The following is a 15,187-nucleotide window of genomic DNA, read 5'->3' as shown; positions in this document are numbered from 1 at the left end:
TTTCTCTTAGAACGATGAAGGCAAAGTTTTAACTTAAAACAGAAGTAAAGTAGAGGAGTTAATGAAAAAGAATTTTCTTGATATAAGATCCAAAATTGTATCCCAAAAACACAATTAACTTGATTACGGCTCTACATGTCCAGTTGTGTATTGACAAAGTGACCATTTGTTTTGTTTTGCTTTTTCTCAAATCAACACATTTACCAATTTTAAGCATCTGTGCGCGTATATCTAAAAAACATGCCTTCCTTTTTTATAGCTCATGGCAGGCAAAAATAGAAATGAACACTTACAAGGGAAGAATTGATATAATTTTTTAATGTAAGAAGTTTCTTGAGTATATATGGTGGAGATTTTAAATAAGAATGAACTGGGCCGAATTTCATGTTTTGAGAACTGCGATTTGTAATCGTGCTTTTTACTCTAACCCAAAAGACAAAACAAAAATATCTTTCTATGATAGCATTAGGCAGGCCCATCATTTGGAGGGGGGGGGGGAGTCAACTGACCACTCCTGGTTTTTAGAAACAAAATGAAATTAGGCATTTTTGTACGTTTTTTTTTTTTTTTTTTTTGTTTGTTTTTTGTTTTTGTTTTCTTCCTACAGAATGTACTAAGCACAAACCCTTGCCCCCCCCCCCCTGGAAAATTTTGAAATGACCGGTCCCTGGCATTAGCCCCTGGCAACGTAAAATACTTTAAATAATTAATCATGAATTTATTTATTGGATGAAAATGCATAAGCAGCTGCACCCAATGACTTTTGATCGAAACATTTAGTGCTACTTTCTGTCACTTCATAAAACGCAGTATGTGCGGGAACAACGGGACAAAATACCTGAAAATGGGAGTGTCACGTTCAAAACGGGATGCATGGTTAAGTTATGAATTGAACCATGTGATGGCAACAGATGATTTGAATGACTTTTCTTTCATTTATTTCTTTATTCAAAATTTTGCTGCATAGGAGAGCTTTGACCTTCCTCTTACTGACTGAGAAAAAAAAAAGATTCTCTTTGAATCTCTAAAATGTCAAGTTCAATAAGTTTGCAAACAAAACCGCATCTGTTCTATGAACAAGAGCGCAAAACAAATGGATTTCAATGGGTTAAATATAGCCATATTAAGGTATTCAAGCTCTGAACTCGCTTTATTTAAGTCTAGCTGTAACTAAACAGTGCAGAAGTGAATCATCATTCTTCGTCCTCGCCCCACATATCATTCAATCCTCTTGGCCCAGGTTTCCCCGACTTTCTCCGATGCAGCTGTTTCACTTTCTTAATTAATTGGATGTGTTTTCTGAAGGTGTGGTTCCGTATACAAAATGCCGAGATTTTATTTAGCGGTTATATCACCACTAAAACACTGCCGAGTGCACAAGTGACGCGCGAACGTTCGTTGAGGGGGCGATTTTGGCTTTTACAACTGTAATGCTGCATGAAAAAGGAAGTTCATATATAGCCCTGATATTTTGTAAGCATGGGCATTGTCAAGAGTGCCTACCTAGGGAGTCATGGCGCAGACTGCGCCATTGATTTTTTTGGGGGGAGGGGGGGTGTTTTGAGGGGTATTTTTCTCATTTTTAAGGGAGGCTCTTGCTTTTAGGAGGAGAGGTCTTCGCAGTTTTTAGGGGGTGCGTTCTTGCTCTTAGAGGGGCCCTCCTCGCATTGTTTTGAGGGGTATTTTTCTCATTCTTAGGGGAGGCTCTTACTTTTGGGGGGTATCTTCGCAGTATTTAGGGGAGTACGCCCTTGCTCTTAGGGGCTGGGACCCCTGGCATTGTCGTTCTATTTAATGATTATTTCATCACAGGATTGTTTATTTATTTCACTCGCACATTGATTTCATTGAATAGAACGGAATCCCCCCAGTTTCGCTCACGTTTAAAATTTCCTCCCCCTTAGAAAACATCAAAATGTAAGATTGAAAATGAAAAAAAGGGGTGAGGGAAATTTCGTGCCGGCGAAACTGGATGGATACCATTGAACACCTTTTTTCAGCCTAAAAAGTTTTTTGAAGTGTAAAAATGTCATTTAAGAACTATTAAATATAAATAATAAAAATTATAAATGAATTAAATTGTAAATAATTTAAAAACCTGTACAGTTAGCTGTAAAAAAAAAAAAATTCCAAGCAAAGTACCGACAGCCCGGTTATGCCATCCATGGACTGCAGTTTCGTCCTTGTTGTGAACTCCTCAATATGGAATGGTAAATAACGACTTGGAGGTAGATGCCAGCGCATGGAAGCTGGGAGTGCGAAAAAACTGGTAACTAAAGTAAATGTAACACACCAGTGAGAGTCCGCAGCCATGGTGCAGTACGCGGGAGTGCCTATCTGGGGGGGGGGGGAGATCATGGTGCAGACTGCGCCCTTGAAATACTTAGGGGAAGGGGTGTTTTCAGGGGTATTTTTTCCTTTTTTTTGCGGGGGGTGGGGGTTCTTCGCGATAATTAGGGATGAGTGCACCCTTGCTCTTAGGGAACGTGGGCATCCCTGCAGTACATTTAGTCAATTGATGGCTATTTGTCTCCAAATGTGTTAATTCGCCACTTTGCCAAGTAACCAGATTCCGCTTGCACGCTATCACTGACCCTATCAATTACGAAATGGTTATTACGAATTTCACATTTTGTCTCAGAAACCAATATTTCAACTAAATCATACCGTGCACCTAAAGCTCTCCTTAGCTGCCATAAAACTAAAAATTCAAATCTTTTTTCAGGAGTGTTGCCCTTTCAGTGAGAGGATATAACCGATCGACTTGAAGTTCCTTTAAAACTTACTTCCATTCCAAATAAATGGCAGAAAATGACACCATGGAAAATGGTGGGGAGGAATACAGCCCAGTTGAATCACCTACTTTAGTGAACATTCGGAGAAGAGACGATATATGGCCGCCAAAAGTAAGAACAGATTTCTCTTTCTTTCTATTTATCTTGATTGGGTATCAACGCTTTGTAGTTCCCTCTCTTGTAGTTCCATTCTAATCATACAGAGTAACAATAGAAGTAGAGAGAGATTTCTGTTTCTTTCAATTTATCTTGATTTGGTATCGACGCTTTGTAGTTCCATCTCTTGTACTTCCAGAGCCGTATCCAGAGGGGGAGGGAGTCGCCCCCCTCCCCGAAACTTGAAATGTTTTGAACCTTAAAACAGAAGTTTTTTTTTTTTTTTAATTTCTAATGTCCGAAAAGGAAAATATCTAAGTTTTTTTATTCTTAATTTTTTAACTATTAAACGAGTGAAAATTTGAAGAAATACAAAAAAAAGCAATTCTAGTTCTCATTACCAGCAAAGCAAACTTGAAATTTAGACCCTTAATTAGGACTTCCTGCTCTCTTTCCGAATTCAATTCAGGGCCGTCCAGGGCCAAGGCAGACCCCTTGTCAGTTTGGTAGACTTAACCTCCTCCAGGGGTGTGAACAGAAATTTTGGGGCCCGTCACAAATGACTTTTTTGAGCCCCCTCCATATTGTTTAACCCTATTTTCAACCCTAGTTATAAAAATATTGGGCCCCCTTCAGGCTCGAGCCCGAGTCAACAGGTGTCCCTTCTCCCCCCCCCCCGTGCATGCCCCTGGTCTCCTCCCACTAAAACTTACACTGCACCGATTTAGAGCCGGGACTCCCCAAGTTCCGGGCCCCTAGTTTCCGATTAGGCTAGTATCTGGTTACTAAGATGTGCCAAATTTAGTTCCTTGATACATCCAGAGAAAAAAATGCTAAAATCATGATCCTCGCATTTTTTGTATCATACGAGCAAAAAAACCCGGCTGTGCCTGGGTCAGTAATAATTATGAGAAACAATCGTTACTTGCATTATTTTTCTGTTTTAAGTGAAATAACTCAAAACACACCTTTTTGACGTGATTAAAAATCTAGTTTCGTCCTTACTCATGAAATACCCGGCAAAAATACCCGGCGTTGCCTGGGTCAGTAATAATTAAGAGAAACAATCGTTACTTGCATTATTTTTCTGTTTTAAGTGAAATAATTCAAAACACACCTTTTTGACGTGTGATTAAAAATCTAGCTTCGTCCTTACTCATAAAACTAAAATAGCAGAAAGTATAAAGAACAAAATAGTATTCATGTATAAAACGAAAGCACGACAGTTAAGAAAAAACAAACTTGAAGAATTCCAAAAATATGAAATTAATCTTCACATTTTAAAAACATTTATGTGTTAATACTTTTTTTTTTTAACATGCAGTCTAAAACCTTCTCTTTTGGTAAGGTCTTTTGGTAAATGAAGATACAGATCATAAATCGATAATTTCTCTTCTTATTTACTACTCAATATAATTTAGAACTCGTATAGCTCACAACTAAACAAAAAATGAAGGTAAAATATAGGAAGGTGTACAGAAAGCTTTGACTTCAGAAGTTAGTTATCGAACCGAGGCTGTTAGCAAGTGTACAGACAGGTATAATTGCTTTTTTAATTGCGACTGACGCTAACAAAATTGTTGGAACCTAACAATAACAAATAGTTAAAAACTCCAACCTCAAGCAGCTCAACAATTTTCGAAAATTCTTAAAGTCAAGATTTTATGTTTAGTTCTAAGCTCTTAATGAACAATTTTTCTTTTAAACATTTGCAGGTTGTTTTAATTAATTTCTACTTCGTGACTCTAGTTAGAGCGACACATAATATGTGATGATGTTTTAGTATTTGCATAGAGTAATATATTGTTCCTTATCTATAACTATTATAGATAAGGAACGATGCTTTTTTTTTTCTTTTTTGTAAAATGCTAGTGGTTTAGAAGTTTGGGAACGTCTGTTAAAAATTAAAAGCAGAAAAAAACTAGTAAGCTGTCTACTTGATTGTACGATTAAGGCCTTTAAAGTAAAAACGTTTTCAAAAATTAATTTAAGTTTTTTACTTTACTTTTTAATCGACAGATTTTTTTTTCCAGACGTCAAGTGTAAGGTATTTGCCAAAGACGGGATTCTCACCTACCATTTTGGCAGAAAGTAAGCTACTCAGGAAGTTTGTATACATTTGATTAATTATTACTTTATTTTACTTCTAATTATTGCTATTTTTTTTACTTGTGTAAGCCGGTTAGTTTCATGTTTATTTAATTTTAATTTTTTTTCTTTCTTTTTTCTTCTTCCTTTTCTCATCTCTGTCTCACTCTCACCCTCAGTTTCCTTTTGCTTTTTTTTTTTTGAGTAATCACGATTGCTTATTGCTTTCATTTGACTGTTTTGATGTGCAATCATTTTATTTTCCTGCCAGCACCCTCTGCAGCACCACCGTCGACCGGATGTCGCACCTCACGATGCTGCTCCTCTAACGAAAACCGTCTACAGGTTGCGTCAATATCCTACACTTACACGCATACATACACGCACGTACACACACACAATTATACACTCACGTTCTTTCACCAAAGTCATTATTTTTTTACCTAATTTTTCTAACGAATCAACTTAATTATTAAAATCAATTCATAATCGACACTTCAATCAGATTTCAAACTTGAGATAAAAGTTAATCTTTCAGTAAACATAAATTCCATTGTTAATTAGAAAGATTGTTTGCAGTTAACAATGAAGGATAAATGAAACGTCGTAACCGTATTTGTCATCAAAAAGCTAGAAATAAAGCTTTAAAAGCATTAATTAATGGGATGAAACTCAAAATAAATAAGTAAGTGAATAAGCAGATAAAGAAGGGGAAAAAACAATTTAATTAATTACAGTGAAGCTTGAAACATGAAAAATAAAATTAAAAATTGACGTTTTTGTTGGTTTGTGGTGTCCATAAGGCCAACCATGTGTGATATTGCTCCCTTGTTTCAACATTTTGCTTTTTTATCAACTAAAGGAAAAATAAAATCAAACAGGATACTATATTGAATCAACTGATGTTGCAGAAATAATAATTACTAAAGTCACGATTACCTCACTGAAAAAAGATTTTTCTTGTTTCTTAGAAATGGTTAATATGTAAAATGACACCAACTGGTAGAATTGCGTTTAAAACACGATTTTTTTTTGTTCACAAATTTTTTGTCAATGTTGCAAAAAATGTACTCGGATTATTTGGTTGCAACATTATTATTATTATTATTATTATTATTATTTGTTTCGAAGCATTTCTTTTACCCCAAGTATTTCTGCGGAGGATGCCCCTGGAGTTTCATTCTCTTTCTCGAATCCTATAAACTTTGGCTGAATTCCGACCTGATGAGTTATGCTAAATGCGTGTCTTTTTTTTTTTTTTTTGAGCAATCACGATTGCTTATTGCTTTCATTTGACTGTTTTTGGGGTCCTATCATTTTATTTTCCCACCGACACCCTCCGCACTATCACCGTCGACCGACTCCTCACGATGCTGCTCCTACAGCGAAAGCCGTCTCCAGGTTGCACCCATGTCCTACACACACGCGCATACATACACAACTACACTCACACACGCACACATACACACACACAAACATACACACACATACAGCTACACACACATACACAAACACATACACACGCGCATACATACAGACACCTTACACATACACACACAAAACATACACACACAACACACACACATACCCACACATTCATGCCTGCACGCAGACACAAACACATATGCCTACACACACATACACATACCCCGCCCCCACGCACACACATTTATACATACAACTACCCACCACTTATGCCAGCACACAGACACAAACACACATGCCTACACACACATACACCCTACACACAAACACACATACCCCCCACACAAACACACACGCCTACATAGACACACTCGTGATTGCGAAAAACATAATTTGAATTCAAGATGTCAAAATTCAAATTAATTTTTATCTTTTTTTTTTGTCTTAGTCGAACTAGCTATTTGTTACCTTACGTTAACCCTATCAGAATCTGCAAAAACACCAGTTTTAAATAATATGATACAGGAAATTTATATGTAAAAAAAAAGAGAGAGAGAAAGAAAGTAAAATAAACTAAGCACTATTTGCAACTCCAACGAACTATAGGGGGCACTGAAGTCACTGTCTAAGGGCGGACTTAAAAACTAAAACAAACGCACATGGTAACGAAGAAAATGCTAAAAGTGTTGTGATTTTTGTTCGTACGTATGATTTTTTCGCTTTATTCTTTTTAAATTAATTTTCAAAGTCTTGTGGATATTCTGGCCCACGTAGAAAGAAATGAGAATTCAAGAAGCATTACTAAACGTCAAAGATTAATGCAAACTACGTAGTTCGTAGTTATAAGCAGCTATTTCCACGATGTTGAATTCGATATTTATCAATTCTTGATAAAACTAAATAATAATTGTGGCCTGACAAGAACAACAATTAATACTAGAAAATTCAATATGACATTACAAATTGTTATCGAAAGAAGATGATACTTTTTTGCCTTGCTTGGCTAGCGCTTATTGTTTTCCATTTGTAGCTGAGTTATTTCCCTCGAATTCCCGAATCAGTTAATTTAAAAATTTTCTGTTTCGATTTTTCTAATTTCTGAGTTACGGTTTAATTGTGTCATGTTATGCAAATCATCAACAAAATTCTCACGGATATATGGTGGTAGTTTTCTTTTCAGTTGATTGACCATTATTTCTTTTCACTTATCGAATTCTGTAATCTTACTACCATTTTATTCCACTCATGATAAAAATTAAAAATGGTTCAACTAAAAACGCGAAATCTCGCCAAGGCTACTTTGCTCGCACAATACTAAAACTATAACCCTAAACAAATTTGGCGAAACCTTTCAGCTGAGAATAAAAGGAATAAAGTAAATTCTTTCTCGGTTATTCATTTTGTTCTACGATAATATATTCAAGAAAATATTTTGCATACTGTCCATTCCAACTAAATGCTGCTGTAAAATATGGCAAGTTTAATTAATTTAAGATTAAAAAAAACCCCATATTCTTACAAATTCATACAAAACAATAAATTTTTTTACCTTGTATAACGTTATCCAAGTTTGTTAATCCAGAATTTTCGCTTTCACCAATTATTAAGGAAATAATGAAAACTAACATTATTTTGAGAAGCTCGAGAATACTACTAAGGGACGAATTAATTTCTGTAGCTGAAAACAAACTAAGACTCATCGATTGCGTTAATAAATACTCAGAACAAACTGCCTCTGTTTACGTCAACAGACACACGTGGAACGCAACGTGGCAATGTTTTAGTTTCATTTGCAGTTTTGTAAATCACCGCAAGGTAGCGTATTCGAGCGCTGGAGTTCCGAATCTAGTGACAAATAAGTTAAACAGAAACAGAAACTATGCATTATTAAATCATTTTAGCAACCATTTATCTATCTATCTATCTATCTATCTATCTATATATATATATATATATATATATATATATATATATAAATGAATGTTTGTCTGTATGTCATCCATGAACTCAAAAACTACCCGGCAGATTTGGCTGAAACTTTCACCGTTTGTTAGTTTTGGTACTGGGAATGTTTATAGACCAGTTCGAAAAAAATCCGATCGATAGTTCCTTTTTTATTCCAATTTAAGTCACAATCCATTGGATAAATACGAATAAAATTATCGGCTGCAGAAATTAATTCGCGTGAAAGATCTCATTGATAAGAAGTTAGCTGTTGCCATTTTTCTTGAGTTTGAACAAATAAATTCTTTCTTTATTGTTTTATGGCTTTTCATGCAACGGGGGGATTTAAAACTTTTTCTATTTGATATTTTTAGCGATTGATTGATCTTGCAAACTGCGTGAGTCCAAAATTTGAGTATAGTCACGGCTTCACTTGATACCTGGACCGATTAATATGAAAATTGCTATATATATGTATTTTTCCACGGAGAAGGTGCATAATATGCTCATTGAAGCCACTCGCCACCAGGTGGCACTGCAGAGTAGCAACTTCTGCCCCATTCAACCGATTGTCATGAAAATCAGTATAATGATGTATTTTTTTGTTGGCGTAGCAACGCGCGTCGGGTACAGCTAGTTAATTATAAAAACATCATTAAAGTAGTATGTTGTGGCCATCAGGCAACTTTCTTCGATCTATGTTTTTTTGACGAATTCTTGGTTGTTACGCATAATCACAACTACTAAATTTGCTATTCGCAAAAACAGAATCAAGAGCAAAAACTGAAAATCGTTTTAAAAGCCTTGCTTCATTTAATTACAAACATTTTATTTGCTAAATAATTTCGAAATTTGAAAATTTAATACTTTCTTCAAAACATTAGATATTGAAGAAAGTAATTAGTGGAGCAAGAGTGTAACGTTCTATTTCTGAGCAGTAGCCTTTTAATTCTGTTTCTGAGCCAAGCAATAACAAACGTTAGTCGTTTGTATTGCTCGACATTTCTCTGACGCATTGACATCTAAAAATTACTTTTCTTCTTTAGGAGGCCAAGGCAAAAAGTTCGTATGGCCCCCTGAGAACGAAAATGCTCAACCACACACTAGCCAAGTCGGTCACTTGCCAACAGGATCTGCAGACCAAGCCTGGAATCCAGAAGCCAACGCTCTGGGCAACAGACCACCGCCTTTCGCGCCACGCACTGCCCCCACTCGACGATGCACAGACGACGTGTGGCCACCCAAAGGCAGTGAGTACCAGCTCAGACACCATTCTTCACCCAAGCCCGTGAAAACACTAGGACGATTCGAGGACTACATCAAGTGCCGACATGGTCCTTCTGTGCCACCTACCTACAGGACGCCACCTGGTACTCAACACATACAGGTACGGTGATTATTAGCGCCCGAATTATGCGTACAGAAAAATCGTCAAAATATGCAATACACATTCCTAAAATATGCACTAAAAATTCCAAAAATGTACACTATTTTTTATATTCACGCAAATAAAATATTTGACGTTTGAATAAAAACAAAACGTCTGTTGTCGGATATTTTTTCATCCATACGATCACTTTTTTTGCATTGAAGAAGGGGTTGTAGAAGCGAGGGGGGGGGATATGGTTGATACAGGGTTAAGTTGGTACAAGGGCTTTAATTTTCGAGTGCGTTATGTGCCCAGAACTGAAATTCTTATGAGGAAGCAACCACATACTTGACCTACCTACGCAGAAGAACATGTTTTTCTCCATTTGAAAGTTATTCGTAACACAAATCGTTTTTTAACACAAAAGTAAATTTTTAAAATTTTCTCTTTAGTGTCGTATAGGGTGATTAAATAGTTATAAAATGTTAGGCTAGATACATATCACTATGTTAATTAAATAGGGGACATGTTTTACCCAGGGGAGGTTTCTTATATTCGAAGCTGTTTGTTCACCGTTTTAGAGTAAACGCAATGTTGCTGTTTGGATCAGGTTGAAACATCGCGTTTGGGTCAAGTTGATAGGAGTAATAATTTAACATAAGTTTTTAAATGTTTTTCCTTTTTCCAAAAAATGGTTAGGGAAAAAAATGAAATGAAGGAAATTCCACTTGAAACATTTGAAAGAGAGTATATTTCGCAGAAGATAGCCGTACTTATATTTGCATTAACTGTAATTCAGATTTACGTTAATCATATAACTCTTCTTTAAAAACAACTCTTAAAAACTTAATTTCGTTGCTTGTTACGTCATAACAGTTGTAATCATTTGTGTAAGCACCACTTAGAAAACTTTGGGCCACGTTAGAAAAGTTTTTTTTTTTTTGTATGAAAAAAAATATCAACAAAGATTTTTAAATCAATCATTGATAGGAAAATAGTAATAGTATTTCTGGAGAATTTGTTTTGACACATATCATTGGTGACAAAAATTATAAATCTAAAATGTAAAATATATATCTACTTCACCCGCTTTCCCCAACGGACAACGTATGTGACTAAATGTAAATTAGAGGTGGGCAATGTCGTTCTTTTTAATGTTCCGTTTATCAAAGGATAGTTCATTATTTTGATCCGTTCATCTAACTCGTTCATTTGAACGACTTCATTCATTTAAAAAAAAGTTGCAGGTCATCTCTCAGCACGACATAATCATGTACATTCGAAAAGTAAGAAATGAAAAACGGTTTTAATAAACTTAATACATGTTTAGATGTACAAAGCAATTATAGTTAATTTTGAAAGGTATTTCTCAGTTGCCGTATAGTAAGAAATGTTTTCCTCTAAAAATTGTATGTTAAATTTCAGCATGTCACAAAATTAAAGGTATTAAATTTTACTGTATCAAAGAATAAATTAACTGCTAAATGAAATTTGCAAAATTGAACTTACGTGAAATAGTGTGCCAATTTTAAATTGAAATATCATATCGCCAAGTGTAGTATGGTCGCGGGTAAAAATAAAACAAAATATAATTTTGAACTTTTTTTTTTGGAGGGGTTATATTAAAAAAAATAATAAATAAATAAAATCACGGAATTAATAAAAGAGAGAACTACCAAAATAAATAAATAAATAAAATAAAACAGGCTATAATGTATTAAACACGAGGATAAAAAAATGTTTATTAACACTATATACGTTAAACATACATAAACTTAACAAAGATATTCTAATCATAGAACGTCTGCTTTTTGAATAAAAACTGGCGTAAATTGTTAAAACTGACCTTTTTTGACCACAAAACAAACATTTATCAACCAATTAGACAGTAATAATCCTTAATAAAAATCTCTGGACATTGAATGCTAAGGGGGTCCGGGACACATTTTGAAAAAATATTATTAAACAGTTTTGAGTTTTGAAATTTTTTTCACTGATTCATCATCTGTTAAATAAGCGAACTTACAAAAGAAATAATTAAAAAAAACTATTTTTTATTTCAATTTAATTAATTTAAAAAAATGCTGTCGCTTTAAAGCGCTAAAACTTAAAATCGTCTTGTTCAATTTTTAAATTTTTTCATAAATCTAAACAAATACCTAAGCTTTAATTTTTATTCGGCAATTGCAAAAAATATTAATTCAATAAAAAATTAAAAATATTTGAAAGAAAATTTCGAAAGATTCTAAGACACTTTTTTTTTTTTTTCAAATTTTCAGAATAAAAATTCAAGTAAACTGTTTGAATAACATATATGCTAAAAATTTCATTACGTTATCTTTACCAGTTCTTGACTTAGAAGAGTTTAAATGCAAAGAATCGGGAAAAATTGCATCATGGAGAAAAACGCGTTTAAAGTTTTAAATTTAAGAATAATATTAATTAAATGAAAGCAACAAAAATAATTACATTTTGTATTCTAACTAAGACGGAAACAAGATTCAAACTGCATTTTAAGCAGCAAAAAACGGATTTATTTTTAAATAATTTAAAAACATTGCAAAATTTGACGATTTTTGTGTCCCAGACCCCCTTAAATAAGCGACTTGAAAGTTGCCAAGTAAAAATAAAGTCAAATCAATATAGATGGTAGTAGTGGATAAGAAGGATGTTACAGAAGATAAAATGATCAGAAAAGTGAATTGCAACCGTTAAAGAAAAGTGATGAACATAGTAGCAGAAAGTAAAAAGGTAAGAAATGAATATATTACACTGCACTGAGAAAAAAGAAATTTGAGATTGATTAAGAGATAACATATATAAAGATGAGTGTAATTCCAAAAAAAAAGGGCGATTTTATCACAAGTGCATCCGTACAATGTTCCATACAGCTCACCGTTCAAAAGAACGGTCGTTCATTTTTTTAGGTGAACGAACGGATCCGTTCATTTTAAATATTCGTTCTTTTTGACTTGTTCGTTCATGAACGACACATTCCTAATGTAAATGTAGTTCGAAATACAACGGTTTTCACTGATCAGAACTACGTATATATATATATATATATATATATATATATATCTTAGGAATTTGCACCTTTTAGGTTTATCAATAGTTTCAATCACCTGCTTTTTATTTTGCTATCTAATTTTTCGCATACATTGACTATGAGTTCCCAGCTGTATTTAATACGCCTTGTTGAATTTATAACTTTAAGTTTCGGGGATCAATGCAAAGAAGTGCGAGCTTTTGGATAAAAAGTCATCCGAAGAAAGCCACTTTTTATCCAAAAGCTCACTCTTCTTTGCAATGAAAAATGGGTTCCTTGTAACCCCGAAACACGCGTCTGCAGTAATTTGCAATTTTTTATGCATTAAAACGCTGGTAATTCATTCATTTAATTTTCAAGCACAAAGGTCGTGCTTTCGTTACATAAACCCTTATTTACAAACTAACATAATTAATATTCATTTAACATTAGGAATGTATCATGTATTTACGTTATGTAATAATGTAGCCTTATTAAAGTATCCAAATTTCACTTTATTTTTGTTAATTTGTATCTATTGAAGAATGTAATATAAAAGTTATATTATTTAGCAATACTTAATGCAAGGAAAAGAACATCGTTAAAGTGTTATCTTGGAAATAAATACAACTGGCCAGCTCAGCTATATTTTATGTTAGCCAAAGATTTAAAAAAAATCAGTAACATATTATCATTTTTGACTTTCAACAAAATTTGGGAAGGTCCGGACCTCACCAGTTCCACAGTGGTCCTCTACATTTATCCATTCTCAAAAATATTAAAATTACAATATTCCAGTAAAAAAGAAATATTAACTCACAAAATTCAGGCAAGTACAAAGAACAGAAGTTTTTTTTGCCTGCGTTAAAATGGGGAAATTAATTGAACTTTTCTATTTACTCAGGTGACTCATATTGAAGGGGAATTCATCCACGAATCAAAGACGACGACGACCACAGCTTTAACGAACAGCACATATGTAAGGAGGGAAGCGCAGATGACAACTCAACCCAAAGAGGAAGAAGTTGAAGAGGAAGAGGAAGAGGTTGAAGAGGAAGAGGAAGAAGAGGAGGAGGAGGAAGAGGAAGAAGGCGAAGAGGAGGAGGAATAGAAATTAAAAAAAAAAAAAACACTGAGTGTGATATAAAAAAAAAAATTGCCTTGCAAACTAAGCACGTCACCGTATTTGTTTTTGAAATGCGTAGCATCATTGCTAAACATAATGATTACTCCCTAGCTCAAAACAGTTTCAGCCACAAATGCATACATTTAAATATCGATTAAGTGTTCTGAAAAAAAAATATAACATTAAAGTAAAATTTAAAAAAAAAAGTTAAGCTTTGTTATGCAACGGACAATTTTCTGTGTAAAAAGAGTCTTCAATAAAGCCTTTTTTCTTTGGAACATTTTTTTCCTGTATAGTGCTATCGAAGACCTAAACTACTAGTTACAGTGAAATTAGTAGTTTCACGAGTATACAACTTTTTTTTTCGTGTGTGTGGAATAGAATCCCAAGAAGAAATTCAAAAACACGTTTTAAAAATTATTTTTTTTTAAATGTTTATTTTTAGTATTTGCATGTAAACCAGTAAATCTTTTATTTATAAATTTCTCTCAAAAAAAGTTGTGCTAATTTTTTAACTTAACAGCCAAACAGTGACACTCCCCTAGCCTTTTCAGAGACTTGCAAGCACAATAGTAGCTTCCGGAGCCATGCACACTATCGATTTATGAGGCATAATTGAAAATGCATTTTGACATTACTGGATTATTATGAGTTACGCAATTTTTTGATGCTTAACCTGTATTTACGATCTTATTTTCCTTCTCAAAAAGGTTGTGGGAATTATTATATTTGATCCATGGTTACTCAGCAGGATATCGATCGCATAAACAAAAGTTTGAACAAATGATTAAAAAAAAACTGATTAAAATACAGTGAAGCACCTTTTATACGTTTTTTTAAAGGACTGTATGAAAAAAGCGTACAAGTGAAAAAACGTGTAATAGGTATAGGTTAATGTGTATACTCTGTAGGGACTAATTCAGAAAATATAATTGATTAAAACGTATAAAAGAGAAACGTATAAGCGGTGTTTCACTGTATAAATGAATTGAAACGCAGTTACGTTTTGCTTCATAATTTGTAATAACTGATAGAACTCGATGCATACATTCAAAATAAAACATTTTTATTGAGAAATGCGTCGTTTACAGCCATTTAATTATTACCGACTCACGTCCCTTTAGCAAAATGCATCTTCCGAGATATTTACTCAGAAATTGATAATGTTTAAGTTCAAATCTATCTTATGGGCGAAATCAAGAAAAATAAAACATTTTGCAATGCTACGACGTCTTTCCTTACCCGCAAATTCAAATAAACTATAGGAGCAGTTCCAGTCTGCTAATGACGGTTAAAAGAGGTAAAACGAACAGGGC

General features: G+C 34.0%; 1 protein-coding gene across 1 annotated transcript in view; it reads left to right on the top strand.

Annotated features, from left to right (window-relative positions):
- The window catches only part of LOC129225229 (armadillo-like helical domain-containing protein 4), a 37,306-nt gene extending 23,157 nt beyond the window's left edge, over window positions 1-14,149 (top strand). Inside the window, exons 2-5 of the mRNA XM_054859804.1 lie at window positions 2,726-2,906; window positions 4,925-4,982; window positions 9,395-9,735; window positions 13,650-14,149. Of these exons, the coding sequence (XP_054715779.1) occupies window positions 2,802-2,906; window positions 4,925-4,982; window positions 9,395-9,735; window positions 13,650-13,856 (711 nt within the window). The 5' untranslated portion in view covers window positions 2,726-2,801 and the 3' untranslated portion in view covers window positions 13,857-14,149. The remainder of the gene's footprint in view (window positions 1-2,725; window positions 2,907-4,924; window positions 4,983-9,394; window positions 9,736-13,649) is intronic.
- Window positions 14,150-15,187: the final 1,038 nt, after the last annotated feature.

This window comes from Uloborus diversus, chromosome 6, assembly GCF_026930045.1.
Source record: "Uloborus diversus isolate 005 chromosome 6, Udiv.v.3.1, whole genome shotgun sequence".
Taxonomy (NCBI): domain Eukaryota; kingdom Metazoa; phylum Arthropoda; class Arachnida; order Araneae; family Uloboridae; genus Uloborus; species Uloborus diversus.
This window is presented reverse-complemented; position numbering and strand designations above follow the sequence as displayed.